Below are 16,710 nucleotides of genomic sequence, written 5' to 3'. Positions count from 1 at the left end.
GCTGAATACATTAACACAAATGGGAGTTCCTCTAAAGGACATGAGAGAGAAAAAAGAAATTGAAAAAAATCCTGTCATTGCTGTAGGATAGAAAAAAAAAAGCTTACTGTGCTGCATATTTCTTTCTGGAAGATTGTTTGCACACAAAATAAAAACAAGGTGCATTTGGCTTCAAGGTTTGCAACATCTTATTTGGTTTTAAGGAAAACCTCCTTTAGGCAGCTTTGATATGCCGGATCCCATCAACAAAGAAGATGCAGAAAACGCCTTTAAGAAAACGCCTTATCCCTCTGTCACTATGGCAGCCACTCATGCCGTTTCATTGTGCGCAAAATCCTGAGCGTTGGCTTCCATAATGAGCTAAATCCAGCGGGTCACGTTCAGAACTCGCTGGTTGATAGATGGAGAGCAGTGATGTGCAGAACGCATAAAGTTCCTGCAGCCTCTAAAGCAGAAATGACTCTGATTTTTTTTCTTCTTTTTTTTTTTTACTCACTGTGATCTTTGGGATGTTCTTCTTCCCTTGGTAAGACATTGTTGGTCCGATTCCACCGTCAAAACGCAATTTCAAAGAAGCAGTATTCTCCTCTTTGCGGATGCTGCAGCGGCCTTTGACTGGACGGGAGCTTCAAGAAATGCTCGCCCCTCTTGACAGCGCGACGTTCAGTGAGAGTTCTCCGAGCGTCTGCGGCCCCTCCCTCAGCAGGACCAGACGGAGGAGCAGTGTCACAGTGGCCCCACGAGAGGGCGCTTTGGAGCATTCATGAATTTCTCCACTTTTTTATTTATTTTTATTTTTCAGCACCTGAAGCACACAAATTTAATAATTGTGGGAAACTATTTTTAAAAGTGGAAAAAATTATGTTTTAACTTATAATTCCTTTATTTATGGTCTCAAGTTTGCTTGTTTGAAATCTTGTTTTTTCTTAAAAGTCTTTGAACAGGCATTGAACTCAAAGACCCGCTCCACTGAAAACGATGTTTTTGGTTTATTTAACACGTTCTTGTGGCAGTTTTCTGATGATGGAGGACATATATTAAATATTTAAGCTTAAAATTGCCTTTCTGAGTATCTTCATTCAAATGGTTATAAATCGGCAACAGAGAAAAAACATTGTGTCAAAAAGAGCTTATTTGTCACAGAAAATACGCTGGGTGGCCCATAAGCTCCCCGCTCCGCTCCATTCTGATACATCCACTTTTAAGTTACTTTCACACAATTACTTTCAATGAATAGTCCATGTAAATGCGGGTATTTGGCTTCCACGTTCAAAACTCACGTGTTCACTTGTAGCCACACCAGTTTCTACGATCTATGATCAACAAAATGTTTGGCTGTTTGTGCATTGAAAGTTAAAGCAGGTTGAACTTTGACCAATCGGGGACTTCGACTTGGTAATAATGTGTGGATGACGTCCCTTTTAGTTCACTAAACCAAATTGAAAATTGATCACAGAGGAGAAATTAATTACAGCGGTTTAAGTCCGGCCAGAATTATGGCACCAAGTCTTAAATTTTAGAATGGAGCTGTGAAAGAAAAAGCCTGGAGCAAGATTCACCAGATTTGCGCCGCTTCAACATTTGGCACCAAGCCTCTTGCAACTGTAGGTGATGGACACACGCTAGTAAACACTAGAAGAAGAAGAATCCCCTCCCTGCTTGCCACATGCCCAGTGTGTCCATAGCTTCAGAAGAAATCAATGTACAGTACATCTTTGTTTTCTTCATCTGAGCTGACATCTGCCTCAACTGTACATCTGGATGGCTCCAATATTGGGAATTCACCCACAATTCAGGCAAATTTCTAATGAACTTCTGCTGCTCTGCAAAAATTGTCCTAGGAAACCACAAAGGTATTTTTGATATTGGCTAAATATGGCATAATTGTGATTAAAAGATGACTGGAAACACTTTTGAAATAAAAGGTCATTGGAGCGGGTCTTTTAAACATCATTATGCAGAGATTTTGTGTGCAAGCTGGGGTGAAAGCCACTCAAACACAACGCCTCTCTGCATGTCCACACCCAGCCATGTGTTTCCTTTGTTTGAACCTGAAGTGGACCCCCCCCCCCCCTTTCATTCCCTCCTCCTTGTCACTAATGCAGCCAAAATGAGCCTCTAAGCCTGAAGTGCTTGTCTGAGCAGCCACTGGATAAACTGCACTTTTGTTGCAGAATTTCCTTTTATTTTTTTTTTGTTTTAATAGAAAGCAGTGTTATCATCAGATCTCTAAAGCATTACATAATTTGACATTTCTCCATCATACATTTTTGAAAGAGATGCATTTTTCATGTAAATGTGTTCCCTTTGCACAGTTCCATGCTGACATGTGGTTTCGTGGCAGCGAGGCATCACTTCAGCATGCAGGCGCTGGAGAATTCCTGAGCAGCTCCCAGACCTGCTGCCTCTGCAGACCCCGTTAACCGGCTGACACTGACTGACGGACAGGAATCAGGCAGATCAGGGACGCAGAAAACGCTAGCATTTCATCAAGTCTTTCCCAGTCTTTTCCCACCTCACTGGCCACAAATGTCTAAGCGAAGATCAAATTGGAATTTAGATTTTTGGAATTTCATGAATCCTGTTGATCTGTGATCATTTTCGTGAAACAACATATGAGGAACCTTTCACTCAAACTGCTGTCACAAGTTAAAAGACATCCAAAATCAGAGAACTTTCTGATTTATATCCTTGGGGGTCATGAATCCATGCATTGAAGTTTAAAAAACATACATTTGGAAGCATATATTGAAGCTTATATGTTAGGTCTAAAAGTTGTTTGTTTGACTGGCATCCCAAAAAATAAAAAACACAAAAAAAGGGGCAGGGTCTTCCTTCCTAAGCCAGCCTGCCTGGACATCTGGTGCACTGTTGCCCATCACTTCATCCATTAGTGCTTCTCATTATGAATTATTTCACTGGAGGAGGAAACAATAATCCATAATTACAGCCATTAACATGGTCTACAGCCAGAGGATAAAAGGCTGAACAGCTCAGTTGTTACTCTCTGGAAGTAGCACTAATTTTTATCTACAAAATGACAGTCCTAACGTTGACTTTGTACTCTGACTTTGTGAACACGCCCCGTCTCTGCTGTTTATTTGAGTCTGATGTCTTCAGACAATTTGGAAACAAAGCAAAAATGACCCACACAGCCATCCTCTGCAGCTGTTACCTTCTGCTGAGTCACGTGTTCTTCAGGAAGGCAATGCAGTTCAGGTTTAGGCCACATGGTGGGAACCAAGATTTGAAAAAAGCAAAAGAAGTCTGTCCGTGTTCATTCTTGTGTAGATGAAAGTATTGGGTTTTAGATTTTGTGGGGATGTTGAGGCATTTGAAGCACAGTTCATGATTAGAATTTGAAGACTAGATATGCAGAGTCTAAACATAACGTTTTCAGTTTCTCTTTTTAGTTTGGAAAGCTTAAACAGATGTGCACGCTGTTTGTTTCCCAGTTGTTTATATGTGTTTTTCTTTTCTTTACTGTATTTTATTAATTTTTGTACAGCTCTTTGAAAAAATAAAGCTCTGAAAAAGAAAGCTCTTGAAAATATGGCAGTATGTTGTGCAGCTAAGTTCCCAGTTTTTAAGGAGGCAACTCATTACCAGAATTTCTGCAGCTAATTTTCAGATCCTGCTCTTCAACCTTTTGTTTCTTCACTGTCATGTCATTAGTTTAACAGGATTTTACCTTATCATGTTCTCTTTTTTTAAACAGTTTTATTTGCTTAGTTGTGCGTTTCATTTAATATGATTTGTTTACGTGCTTTTTGTTCCTCTGGTCTTGTTTATTTGGGTCGTTCCATAAACCACAAAGCATGACAGACTAACAAGAAATGCCAAGCTTTATATGATGTTAGATTTCTTAACAGAGTAAAAAAGAAACTAAGGGGGGGGGGGACTTTGTTCTTTAAATTGACTTAGATACTTCTGTGGGATCTGTCACTCTTCTTGCATTAGCGCTCTCATGATAGATCTGTCAGTCATGTGCCTCACTGCTGATTCAGTGATGAGTCAAGGTTAGAAGCAAACATGTGTAGATCAGGGATCTGCCATCCCAGCAAAAAGAGAAGCAGAGGCAAGTCTGAAAGACGTTTGTCATGTCTGCTCCTCTTTAGTCAAATTTCTGAAGAAGAATAAGAAGAAGAACATCATCTTTAAAGGTTTTAGTTTATGCAGCTTAGATTTAACTATGATTCAGTATCAAAGTTTAAGTCTTGTCAAGTCAGAAAAAAGCTGAATATTTTTTGATAAATTTCCTTTGTTATTAATTCTGGTGGAAAACAAATCCCTTAATTTCTTGTTACAAACTTTAATGTGTGGAAAAATAACTTTTTGTTTAATTACCTTTTAGTTTTTCCCGACTGATTCTTTTGCCTTTTAAAAATATAACAAAACATATAATAATTAAAAAGAAGCATTATTAAATTGCTGATTTTTTTGTTTTTTTTAGTTGGGGTTAGGAATTTCTTAACTTTACATGTATCTCTCTCCATGGTGCTGAAACTTTAAAGTAGTTGGTTGCGGCCTTTTTCTTTTCCATTCTTTGTTTGCAAATGTTTCCAACTCTTATAAGAATAAATATGAAAGGTTTTCATTGGAGACCTAAACTATACAACCACACTCACATGCAATCTGTTTTAAACAAAATCTGTTCTGACTGGTAATACAAACTCAATCCAATTCCTCCATCTTTCCTAGAGTTTGTTTTTGTTGCATTTGTTGCATAGACAAAAAATAATCTTCTCTAACATCTTATAAACCTCAAACAACAACTATCCAATCATCTAACATTGGCCTCTGTGGTTTTAACCTCTTTCCTTAAGTATTTCACCTTTTGTTTGACATTTGTATTTGAAAACTCCCAGATAGAGTCCTGAAAGGGATGTCCATCGGAAACACTGTCTTTAACATGAAGCAAAAAAGACAAATATTTTGTCCTATAACAGACAAAACAACAGCTTTAGAACTTTTTCTACCTTAATGCAATGGAAAAGCTTAAAGCAGGTTGGAAGAAGAGTTTAATCTCACTATCAGGCCAAACTTGTTGCTTGAAATAAGGAACAAAAACAGGCAAAAGTTTAGAAAGTCTTCTGCAGATATTAGTACTGAAAACAGATTTATGTGCCTTCAGTACATCAATCAGAGCCCTAAAACGATTAGTTTTTAAAAACTAAACAATGATTAAAAAAATGAGACACTAAAAATCACATCAGTATTTTTTAATATATTACAGGATGTATAAAAAGGTATGTCTGTATTTTTATAAAATTTTTGCAGCCATTAATATATATATATATAAATTATAAGTTCAAATCTAAAATTGGGTTAAAGTTTGTACAAACCACACAAAAGAACAACAAGTCCGGAACAATCTTAAAATGAAACTTGATATCCTTAAGTTTGCAAAGTATCATTAGATTAGCCATTACTATTCTAGCAGAACTCACTGCTTATAACCTAATCAAAGTTGCTTCTAATTAAAAAAAAAGTCCTCCGGCAAGATATATATATATTTTTTAAATAGAAATCTTTGCCACAAAATTCACAAATGACATTAAATGAATATACATATTTTGTGTTCAGTGTTTACATATGGCTAAATTAATTTCTTTTGATTTATGTTTATTTAAGCATCCATAAAAATGTAATTTAAACGTGTACAGATGAAGTGGCCGAGTTATCAAAATAACTTTTTAATAAGCCTTTTTTTGTTTACGGAAATGTAAAGACTTATGGGTTGACATCGCTGAATCATGTTATATAATACAGACATGTGTTGAGGTAAAAGGATGTCCAATTAAGAATAAAACCTCATGTAAAATGTAGGTGATGTTAAAATGTTAAAAAACAACAACTTTCTTAAATAAATAATCTGTTTTACAGACTTAAAATGATTAAATATATCTCAAGCTTAACAGCAGCATTTCATCTTTATTTTCTTGTCAGCAGCAGAATAACAGGTTGGTTCAGTTCAGGGCCATGTCTTATGTGATGCCGCAGAGTTCTCCTCCTTACCTTTTCATCTTCCATGTTCTGCTGGACTCCGCAGGTTCTCATGTCTTTTCCTCCCTGCCTGCCCACAGCGGGACTTTTCCTCTCTTCCGGACCGGTCCTCTGGGTTCGGGAGCCCCTCTGGCCGACGCTCAGCGCGTCAAAGTCTATGGTTTTACTTTCAAACGCGTCCCGGACTCTACAGAACAGACCGCCGTGTTTCTGCCGGGACGCCTGGTCCGCCGCGCCGGGACGCGCGAGGTAAACCGGCAGCTCGTCATCTGGTCGGTGCCGGTCCCCTCTGCGCTCTGCCATGGTGGAGCCCCCACGCAAGTGACTGAGGGAGACGGGGAACCTGACGATGGAGCGCAGCGTGTGCGCGTCTGCGTGTGCGTAAGAGAGAAAGCAATGACAGAGGCACAAGACTAAATAAAAGCACAAAGTATTATTATTATTATTATTATTATTATTATTATTATTATTATTATTATTATTATTATTGTTGTTGTTGTTGTTGTTACCGTCAAATATTTACCTTTTGGAAGAGATTTCTAGTTTCTATTTTCCTAAAACCTTGAAGTGCATCATCATCAGTTTGGATATGAGCAGGTATGTACAGCTACATTTGTCTGATTCTTCCCTGAGTTTTTATAGTTACACTGCAGCCAAAACGCAACTCAAAGTTGAACCTCAATCTTCCCTGAGTGCTTGTCTGGCTGTCCTGTAAGCACAAACTGACTCAGCAGCTGTACACACGAACAGCTTCAGGCCTGCAGGTCACAAACTGAGAGACTGCTGAGTCCAGAGGAGCTCCAGCAGTTACAACCCAGCATGACCCAAAACACTTTCAAAATGGAGTCCACCTCAGGTCACATTTCTGATGTTCTCATTTGATTTGCGGTCCAGCAATCCCCCCCTGCTATTTATTTTTCAATTGTGTTTTTATGTGTCTGCTTTATAGCCACCCATTTCCCCCACTGTCTCCCTTTTAGGGTCACAGGGATGCCAGAGGCTGTACCAGCTACTGTCGGGTGAAGGCTGGGTACACCCATAACAGGTTGCCAGTCTGTCGCAGGGCTACACAGACACACTCACAAGCTCGTAACTGTAACTCGCTGTGTTCCTTTCAGGATCATGGGGCTGCCAGAGCCTGTCGCGGCCACTGTTGGATACACCCTGAACAGGTCACCAGCCTGTTGGGGGGCCCGTTTTGCTTTGTGTGCATTAAAAAAGACCTGCACGACTTTCTAAACATGCAAATGCATAGGCAAATCCTATTAAGACCAGTCTGAAGGCTTTGCCAAACAGGCCTCATCTTGTCTCTTTCTGTTTTTACACATAAGGCCAATCATATACTGAGCAGTTGCATTTTACATATTTCCTACAAGATCGACTTGCGTTGAATTGACTGCTTAATTCCAAAGTAAACATTTTTGCAAAAGTAAAATTCAGGAATTGGACAACAGTTTGATCGTAGTTCATCTATTTCCACTCATTCTGTGATAAATTCTTCTTGCCAATGACTTCTTTGAGATTCTTGCAGAGCAGTAGGTTATACAAGCAAAATTTCCCACCACTGGCCAAACATGATTAAAGCTCCAACATTTGCAAAGACCGCAGGAGCCTGTGCTTTTGAGCTTAGCTTTAACTGAATTGTTAAAGCTAAGCTCAAAAATAATAAGCGATGCCCACATAAGCTGCCTTCTGAGTGTCCGTGTGAGAATCCGCTTTGGGTTTTTGCTTCTCGCAGATTCACATCCGGTCACCAGCCGGCTCAGCAGCCTCAGAAAGAAGAAAATGACATGTGATAGATCAGGGCCAGGCCTGTGAGGCGCATGTTGAGTGTCTGTCTGGAAATGTAGACCGTGAGGCAGCAGAGAGCATATCACACTGTCTGGGGCTTCCAGCTTCAGTCAGGTCATCAAATCTTTCTTTCCTTTATATCTAATGAACAGATTTCTACTCTAAACCAGTGAAGCTCTCAAAACAGTGGAACTCAACAGGAAACTGTCCCTGAAATGGGAAACAGGTGAAAGAAATATCTAGAACAATTGAACTCATGTTGCTGTTCAGGCAGGAGGGATTGACAGCTCCTAGGACAGAGTTTGACCTATTTACAGCCACCGGGCTTCATGGATTTGACACAAATGGCTCAGGGCAGGGTGGTGGTCTAACTGGGGCCAGAACTCCACAGACAAGTGGAGAAAAGCAAAGTTAAATAATGTCCAGTGAAGCATAACGCATGGAAAAAACAGACAGCAAGTGGGTAAGAAACCAAACAGAAGATGAAGAGATGCCAATTCATGGACTTCATAAAAGTTTGGCTAAACTTTAAAGCTTCAGAGGGCCATTAGAAAACAGCACATTGTTTGCTAGTAGCCATTTCCTCCGTCAGTAATGCAATTAAGAAACCGCCATTAACAGGATCAGTGGAGGTCAAACTGAGGTCTGGCAGGACAGACAGAGTAAAACAAAGCCCCCCCCCCTCACAACAGCATTAGAACATTTCTAATAAAACACAGGTCCACATTGGTTTCCTGAAACAAATGACAACCAACCAAAAAGAAGCTTTTCATATAAAATCATCTTAAAATTTGCCGGAGGTATGAATCTTTTTGAGCTTAACTGTAATCAGGAAAGAACAAATGGGAAAGAGAAGAGTAAAAAGTAAGAATGGTTAAATGGGAGAGGAGTCAAGAAAACTGAAAATCTGAACTAAATTGTTCTACTGAGTTTAAAAAGCCTCTTAGGTGATGGGATGTGATTGTCAGGAGGGAGAGGCCAAACCTTAACTATATGAAATAATGTAAATACCATATTTAAATGTTTGTGTATGTGTCTTGTTGGTAAAAAAAAAATGGAATGCGACTCCTTTATTGATGTTTCAAAAGAAAGAAAAAACAAGAAAAAAACAGAACTTCTTGGAGGTTTTTAAAGCTTCCAGAACAAGAGTTCACTTTGTCAAACTCCAATGATCTTTTTTTTTTTTTAAATAAACCAAAAACGGACAGTTTCTTAAAATAATTTGGCCGATTTGGTATTTTCTGAGTGACAGGGATCATCACTTCAGTGAATACCACTTTGTGAAATAAATAGGGTACAAAAAAGGTATTAGTTTCTGTGCTGAAGCCGAACTGATGAGAGTTGAAGTTTGTTGGCAGTCTGAACTCCAAGGGCAGCCAGACAGAGCAGCTGCAGGCGCCTCTGAGGGTTTGAAGCCCAAGCAGCTGCCCTACAACCAAGTCAAAGAGCCTCAGAGGCTGGATGTGCTGTCATGTCAATCTCATGTCTTGTATTTTCTGTTATCCAGCACAAATTCTACTGTGACCTTAAGCACTGTTAAATGGTTTTCCACATGGTTTGTACACGAAAAGCATCTTTTCTGCTCAAAGTGCAGTTTTCCTGTCACTGTACCAGAGTGCAACCAATAGTTAGTGTGTTTAGGAAATGAGTGGACTGAAATGACAAAACTAATTTTGAGCTTTTTATTTTAGCTTCAAACTTTATTTTCCCTTTGTTTCGGCAGCTTCGAGGATGACCTCTATATGAGGTCATTCCCCCTCGAGAAAAGGGAGACGAAGGTGCTTTTATGGCAGACTTCCTCTGGCAGCACTGGAACACTCCACAAACACAACCATGACCTTCTGTGTGAGTCTGACTTCTCAGGACATTACCAGAGAGAACTCTATCATATTTAATCTGAAAAAAAAAATGCCAATGTTTACAAACTGGATGAAGATTAGAAAATTAAAATTGTTTATGGTGGATTCTTGTCAATTTTCATAGTAAGCTATGATAGTTTAACATTTTTTTCTGGAGACTGTCCAGAAATTGTCTGAGTTGCATCACAAAATAAAAGTTGAAATGAAGTAAAAGAATAAAAGAAAATTGATCTAAATGTTTTTCCTAATATAGGAAAATATTTAATACCAAAAAGGCTGTAAAAAAAAGTCAGTTTCTTCTCTTTTTATTAAAAAAAATTAAATGTGATTCAGAAAAATTCTACTTTTCTGGAGTCAGGTTCAACTGTTAAATAATATAAACAAAGTATACACATTACTTGACACTACTGACGGCAGATACTTTGTTCGTTGGAGTGTGAGTGTGGAAGGAGCACGCTCAGCTGCTAAATATTTCAGCATCCAGGCAGTTAGCTTCAAGGCAGGACTAGAGTTGCACCAACTGGGTCCTGTTTCACTCCAGAAATGACCTCTACCGCGGCCGGTAGTGTTTTGCAAAAGTTGTTGGTATCAAATAAGTTTGGCTAGTTAAAAAAAATAAAATAAAATGAGGGAAGAGAATCTGTAGTACTGCAAGTATGTAGTTATTTGAAGCGCTACTCTTTTGAATTTGTGTCAGACTAGATGGTGATACCTTTGCAAATTATCCTGAAAATATTTACAAGTTTTTAAAGGGCAAATTGGTGAAACCAGCATCCCTGTCAAGCAGAACAACACATTTCAAATAACAATCCAGAACGATTTATCGAGGTGGATAACAGGGGAGATTTCCTTTGTTTTTGTTTTTTTTTCCCCTCATTCATATACTATCAACTCTTGTAACTTTAAAGTAAATAAAGCTCCTCTTTGCAGCCATCACTACAATAAAACAGCAGCTTTGACCCTTTCAAACTACCGATTACATCAACTGTTCAAGCTGCTTGAGACTTTAAAAACACCACTATTGACAAAAATAAAAGGGGAGACTACGGTAAATAATTCAGACACATGTACATATCAACAGTGTGTATATATATATATATATATATATATTACAGTAAATATTTTTATGTAAATCTGGAGATACAGAATCTGCTAAAGTAGAAAACCAGAGAGGGAAGCTCCGACAGTCTGCTGGCTTTGGAGGACTTCAGAGCAGAGTTTTCCTGTGGAGATCCAGGCAAGGCGACGTGTCAACCTGAGTGTGTGTCACTGCTTCCTTTAGAGTCCGCGCACACAAGAGTCTGTGGCGTCGCTCTGTCATTTTCCACGTGTAACTTCTGAAGAGCCCAAGCACCATTCTGGTAGGAGCGGCGACCTGGCCAGGTGGTGACGCTCTCGTGTCCACAGCGATCTCGCTTTGTGATTATCTGACGTGAGTTCAGCGAAGGTCCAGCAGCCTCTGCACGCGTGGGCCCTGAGTTGACTCCCTTTGACACGCTTCGCGGTGGCAACTGACAAGAACAATTTACAGTTTTGGACAAGAAGGAAAAAAAGAGCAAGAAATGAAGCTCTGGCCCGGTTGGTGGTTTTTCTTTGTGTGTGTGTGTGTGTTTTGTCTCTCTGTAACACAGTTTCCGTATAACAAACCTGCAGTGCAGACAAAAGATTTCCTTAGCTTTGGTTTAGATTGGTCAAAGCACAAGTTTGCATTTGTGAGTTTCTCCATGTGTGTTTGAATATATTTATTTATGTGTGTTTGTGTTGTACTGTCAACTGTTTATCCAAGACTTTTCTAAAAATATCGCTGTGGGAAGATTCCTGTGAATCCCATCTCATTTAAGGTATTCTGAAATGAAAACGGGCCAAACTCAAAGTAGTCCGTGATGTCATGACAACCACTAATAAACTTGCTTTTTCCAGCTTGTCCACAAAAAATAACATTCCAGTCAAAAACAAGAACTCCAAGCTGACCCACGACCTGAAAATGAACAGAGACTGGAGTTAAAAAAAGAAAAAAAAGTGATTACACAATCCACTTACGATTTATTCAAAGATGTCTTTATTTTATTTTTTTATCTTATTGAAGAAATTTTAATGAAAAAACATTCTTTTCTTCCTGTTCAATCGTGGGATTTTGATTTATTCTCACAAATATTAAAAAAGTAAAAAAAGTCCACTTTGACCCTAAACTGCAACAACTTCTGCATTCTCTGCTGCCCCCTGGTGGCAGAAAAATCCATTAACTTTCTTTTCTTCAACATTATTTCAAACACTACTGAGCCCGTGTCCTGACGGTAAAAAATAAAATATATCTTGTTCCCACAAATTAATATCTAGTTCGTACGAAATAATATCCCCTTCCCACAAGATAATATTCCGTTCCCACGAAATACTATTTCGTTCTCTCGAAATAACTAATTTGTGCAAACGAAATAATTCATTCGTGCGAACGAAATTAAAAATTCGTGCGAACGAAATCATTGTTCAATTCATAAGTCATTAAAAAACATGGATATACTCTCCATCCGGCCGCAAAAGCCGCTTTCAGTGGTATCCTCCATGTTTCTGTGACCCACATACGTTCAAGAAAGGAAAAAAAAAACAAGAATGATCTATTTATTATTGTTTCAATGAATACAAGAAAAATATCATAAGATTTAAAATGACAAAGCTTGCTGCTTTGCCACACGGCAGCGATTCTCCGGACATAGCTCCTAGCTCCGCCGCAGAACTCTTTAGCTTGTCTTGCCGGCATTCGGGCAGCTGACGGGCCGTCTACTGCCCAGCCAGGAGCGGTATTGGATATTGTAGTTTAGGGTTGAATAGGAATAAAAGTAATCAGGACTTGTCTTTTCATTAAAAAACTCTTTAGCAGTCACTTTACATCCATAGGCTACATGCTACCAAGTCCATCATTAACTTGTTATTCACATCATGGCATTCATAAACACGGATGTGAGCAATAGTTGGATTTACAGCAGATACTTTTTACATGTCTGTCTGTGTGTGTCTCATTACATTGCACGGAAGACATGGAGGATGTTTAGAGATCAGATTTATTTATTTTAAAAAGCTCTACAAAAGCATCATACTCGTTAGCAGTCATTTTACATCCGAAGGCTAGAAGGCTACATGCTACGTGTCGCATCGTGCATCACGTTTTCCCCATAATGCATCTTGACCAATCACTGTGTCCCTGTAACTGTAGTGTAACAACAAGACAAATGATTGGCTGGTCACGATGCATGATGCATGATGGGATACGTAGCATGTAGCCTTCTAGCCTTCGGATGTAAAATGACTGCTAACGAGTATGATGCTTTTGTAGAGCTTTTTAAAATAAATAAATCTGTTCTCTAAACATCCTCCGTGTCTTCAATGCAATGTCATGAGACACACACAGACAGAAATGTGAAGGTATCTGCTGTAAATCCAGTTATTGCTCACATCTGCGTTTATGAAGCTAGGAGCTATGTCCGGCGGTAGGTGAAGCAGCAATCCGTGTTTATGAATGACTTATGATGTAAATAATTACTTCGTTTGCACAAATTAATTAATGCGGGAGCCAGTTTAGCTCGTGCTGGTTTGTGGCGCCTTCCGTCCGTGAAACCAGGGCTCAAATCCTATTCCCTTCTCTGCTTCTGTGCCGGTCCCGAGCCCGGATAAATTGAGAGGGTTGCATGAGGAAGGGCATCCGGCGTAAAACATTGCCAAGTTAACCATGCGACTCATCCTCGAAAGAGTGGTTGTTTCACTGTGGTGACCCCTGATGGGAAAAGCCGAAAGTGAAAGAAGTAGCACGAATTAATTAATTCGTGGGAACGGAATATTATTTTGTGGGAACAAGATACTATTTCGTTTGCACAACTTAATTATTTCAAGGGAACGAAGTAGTATTTCGAGGAAACGGAATATTATCTTGTGGGAACGGAATATTATTTGGTGCAAACAAAATATTAATTTGTGGGAACAAGATTTTATTCTGTGGGAACGAGATATATTTTAGTTTTTTAATGTCAGGACATGGGCTCTATAAAACACACCAAAACCAAATGAATTTAAAAAAAAAAAGGCGATTTTTTTTTTTTTTTACCAACAAAAATATAAAACAAACCCCAAATATTAAATGAGTACAAAGATATTTGAGACTGGAAAGAAAAGCTGAACAGGTAGACTGAAAGTGTTGACTGTGGTCAAATACTCATCACTTCTCAACATTACATTTAGCAAAGGTTAGTTGCAAGCTAAGAGGAGAATTTTGATCAGTTTTGCTTCAGAAAAAGCAGATAAGTTGGCACTATGTAATAAAAATGCAGCAATTTTGCAGTTAGAAACTAATATTGCAGTCAATTCAGGCAAAGGCCAAAACAGCTGGTGCACAGATGCTGCTTTAGCTGGATGATTTTTTTGACCAAAGTCTTGAAAAGCAATGGCTGTGGTCTGAACTGAACTCACCTTCACAACAGGAAACTCCACAGACTTTAAGGCCAAAGGATAAAGGCAAGAGAAAAGAACAGGAATAGAAAGAGAAACTGTGGAAAGTAAGAGGGGAGAAGGGACAAAGATGATGAGAAAAGGGACGCAGAAAAATACTTGAGTGACAGCAGATGTTGTTTGCAAGACAAGAGCATCTCATCGTAACCTTTATGTGCACTGATAGTGCTGCATTTTCACTCTGTACCTTTTCTTCAAGGTCTTTAATCTGCCTTCTCTGGATTTCTGTTTTGTCTTCAAGATCCCGAATTCTCTGCAAATTTTGAGGAGAAAAAAAAAGTTTCTGATTGAAGCCAGAACTGAAACTCCTTTCGTCCTCCATCTTTGGAGTTCACTGTCAGCCAAACCTGATGGGCCTGGTGAAGCAGTTCCATTCGCTCCTGGAGGATCTGACAGTCATACTCCCGACTTTTTCGTAGCATCTGTCTCCTCAGCTTCTCCACTGCCGTTCGTAGCTCATCCCTCTGGAGCTCATTCAGAGGCTCGCCATACTTTATTACCTGGAGAATAGACGGGTGTATACACTGAACCATGATGGATTTAGAAACATGGTTTTAAGATTTGCCTTTCTGTTGGAAAAAAATAGACATTCACAGAATTCCTGACACAATTATCAGATTGTATTTAATGGAAGTTTGCTATGTCTATTATCTGACTGGAATTTTATTTCCCCATAAACCAAAACATCAAGACATTTAGACTCATTCTCAAGAGTTATCAAATGTCTTGAGGGGATGCATGTCTTTTGACTTGTAGTGAACTTGATAAAACCTAGTTCAGTTATGGTGCTGTGACGTAACAAAGTTTGTTTTGAATTATGAAATAAAGCAAACCTTGTCCTGCTGCAGGGAGTTGTATAACGTTGCTTCCAACTCTTGGATTTGCTGTCAAAACAACAGAACATCTTCAGGATTGCATTGATAAAAACACATAATCCTCACATCACAAGATCAAACTTGCAGGGTTTTTCTTTTTCTTTCCATCAGTGTATTGAAGACATGAAGCAAAACATGCCCATTTACCATGTAGGCCTGGTCCAGGGCCTGCTTCCTGTAGTCCAGCTCTTCTTCTAGATACCCTTTCTGCTTGCAGAACATTTCCTGTACACAGTAAGCCCAGTGAAATGATAGTTATGGAGAAAACAGTGGCATTAAAAGGCTGTAATGTGAAACTTTCAGTTCTTAAGAATGCAAGATGGTTAGTGTTTCTGTGTTGTGAGGTTTTTCCACACAAAAGTTGACTGGGTGGATGAAAATTTTGCTTTTTTTTCTCCATATAAATTAACTTTCAATCCTGTATTGCACAATTGCAAAGATCTGGGTAAGAAAGCATGCTGACGATCCCCTCTGCTTTCCCAACTTTTAAGGCAGTTGTTCCTGTTCTCTAAAGAGGCGTGACCATCATCTTATGTCATTCAGTTTTTTTCTATTTGAAAGGTAACATATTTTGAATGGTACATATTTTTTGTTTTCAGCATTAATCTATTGTTTATGCAAATAAAAGGTTATATCCATAAAAATTGTGTTTTTTTTATGACATTTTATACAACAATGTCACATTTTCAAATAACAATATAACTGTGTAACATATTACAGAGGAAATTCCTGCAAGAAACCACTATTGAGTAGTTATAACCTACCATCTCTATCTGTAAGTCCATCATCTTCTGGTGCAGTGCTGCCTCTGTGCCTTCTATCTGCTGAATCCACTAGAGGGCGACAAACCACAAACATTTTGTTTGCAGCAGGAAATATTCTGGAGCCAAAAGATGCAGAATACAGTTTCTTACCTTTTCTGCTAATGATAAGACCGTGCTAGCTTGAATGATAGCCACTTGTTCTTCATTCCTTAAGTTCTGCACAAACAACCCAAAACTTTCAAAAACTGCATTTTCTTAGCACTAAAGCTTAAAGGTGTATGTAAATTACCCCGTTGTCTCCTAGTATATCCAGAAGTTTGATGAGGTCCGGTATGCAAACATCCTAAAAACAAAACACGTGCAAAAAGGAAGGTCATCTTGCATTTTGTTGTTAGATTTCAGTTTAATTCAAATAATAATCCAACTCCTCCCACCTTGACTCCTTCTTTCATGCAGTAAATCTGAAGTGCACTGACTCCCTCTGAGAACGGATGCATCCTCAAGTGGTTGAACGGAGGAGACCGTCTTTCACGCTCCTACACCAAGACAGAGGCATTTTATTGTTTAAAAGCTGAACTTCTGATGCACAAGAACCAGAAAAATGGCTGGATAAGAGATTAGAGTTCCTACAAAACCACAAAATGGGATGCAAGATGAATCAATACCTTAAGATCATTTCGATTTTTAAGAAAAATTATTATTCTCCTGATCTTGAGATGTTTCTGAGCTCAAATGCACACCTGGGAAGCCATCACTTTGTCGAAGGTTCACAGCAGAGAAAGGCTAATTGTGTGTAAACATGCACTTTAGAATAGCCTGAAGCAAGGAACATGTGCACAGGCCAGCATGGGGGGGTTAAGTCTTTATCAACTTGTCATCTTTTTGGTTATTTTCTAAATTGACAATATGTGCCGTTGAAAT

At 38.9% G+C, this 16,710-nt stretch overlaps 2 protein-coding genes across 6 annotated transcripts in view; both read right to left on the bottom strand.

Moving 5' to 3' along the window:
• dpysl3 (dihydropyrimidinase like 3) overlaps nucleotides 1-6,612 on the bottom strand; it is a 37,778-nt gene extending 31,166 nt beyond the window's left edge. For 2 of the 4 annotated variants that reach the window (XM_011492375.4, XM_078930982.1), the window contains exon 1: nucleotides 497-710. In XM_011492375.4, coding sequence (XP_011490677.1) covers nucleotides 497-535 — 39 coding nt within the window. In that variant the 5' untranslated portion in view covers nucleotides 536-710. Of the gene's footprint in view, nucleotides 1-496; nucleotides 711-6,018; nucleotides 6,378-6,529 lie in introns of those variants that run through there. The other 2 variants (XM_020699615.2, XM_020699614.2) reach the window with 2 other exon arrangements.
• A 3,335-nt stretch (nucleotides 6,613-9,947) lies between these two features.
• The window catches only part of jakmip2 (janus kinase and microtubule interacting protein 2), a 31,326-nt gene continuing 24,563 nt past the window's right edge, over nucleotides 9,948-16,710 (bottom strand). The window contains exons 15-24 of one of the 2 annotated variants that reach the window (XM_023962620.2): nucleotides 16,224-16,325; nucleotides 16,079-16,132; nucleotides 15,940-16,005; nucleotides 15,790-15,858; nucleotides 15,173-15,250; nucleotides 14,984-15,034; nucleotides 14,498-14,650; nucleotides 14,338-14,403; nucleotides 14,112-14,188; nucleotides 9,948-11,634 (exon numbers count right to left, since the gene is read on the bottom strand). In XM_023962620.2, the coding sequence (XP_023818388.1) occupies nucleotides 14,138-14,188; nucleotides 14,338-14,403; nucleotides 14,498-14,650; nucleotides 14,984-15,034; nucleotides 15,173-15,250; nucleotides 15,790-15,858; nucleotides 15,940-16,005; nucleotides 16,079-16,132; nucleotides 16,224-16,325 (690 nt within the window). In that variant the 3' untranslated portion in view covers nucleotides 9,948-11,634; nucleotides 14,112-14,137. The remainder of the gene's footprint in view (nucleotides 11,635-14,111; nucleotides 14,189-14,337; nucleotides 14,404-14,497; nucleotides 14,651-14,983; nucleotides 15,035-15,172; nucleotides 15,251-15,789; nucleotides 15,859-15,939; nucleotides 16,006-16,078; nucleotides 16,133-16,223; nucleotides 16,326-16,710) is intronic. The other variant, XM_023962619.2, reaches the window with a different exon arrangement.

This window comes from Oryzias latipes, chromosome 14 (assembly GCF_053564925.1).
Source record: "Oryzias latipes strain Hd-rR chromosome 14, Olatipes_Hd-rR_3.1".
Classification (NCBI taxonomy): domain Eukaryota; kingdom Metazoa; phylum Chordata; class Actinopteri; order Beloniformes; family Adrianichthyidae; genus Oryzias; species Oryzias latipes.
This window is presented reverse-complemented; position numbering and strand designations above follow the sequence as displayed.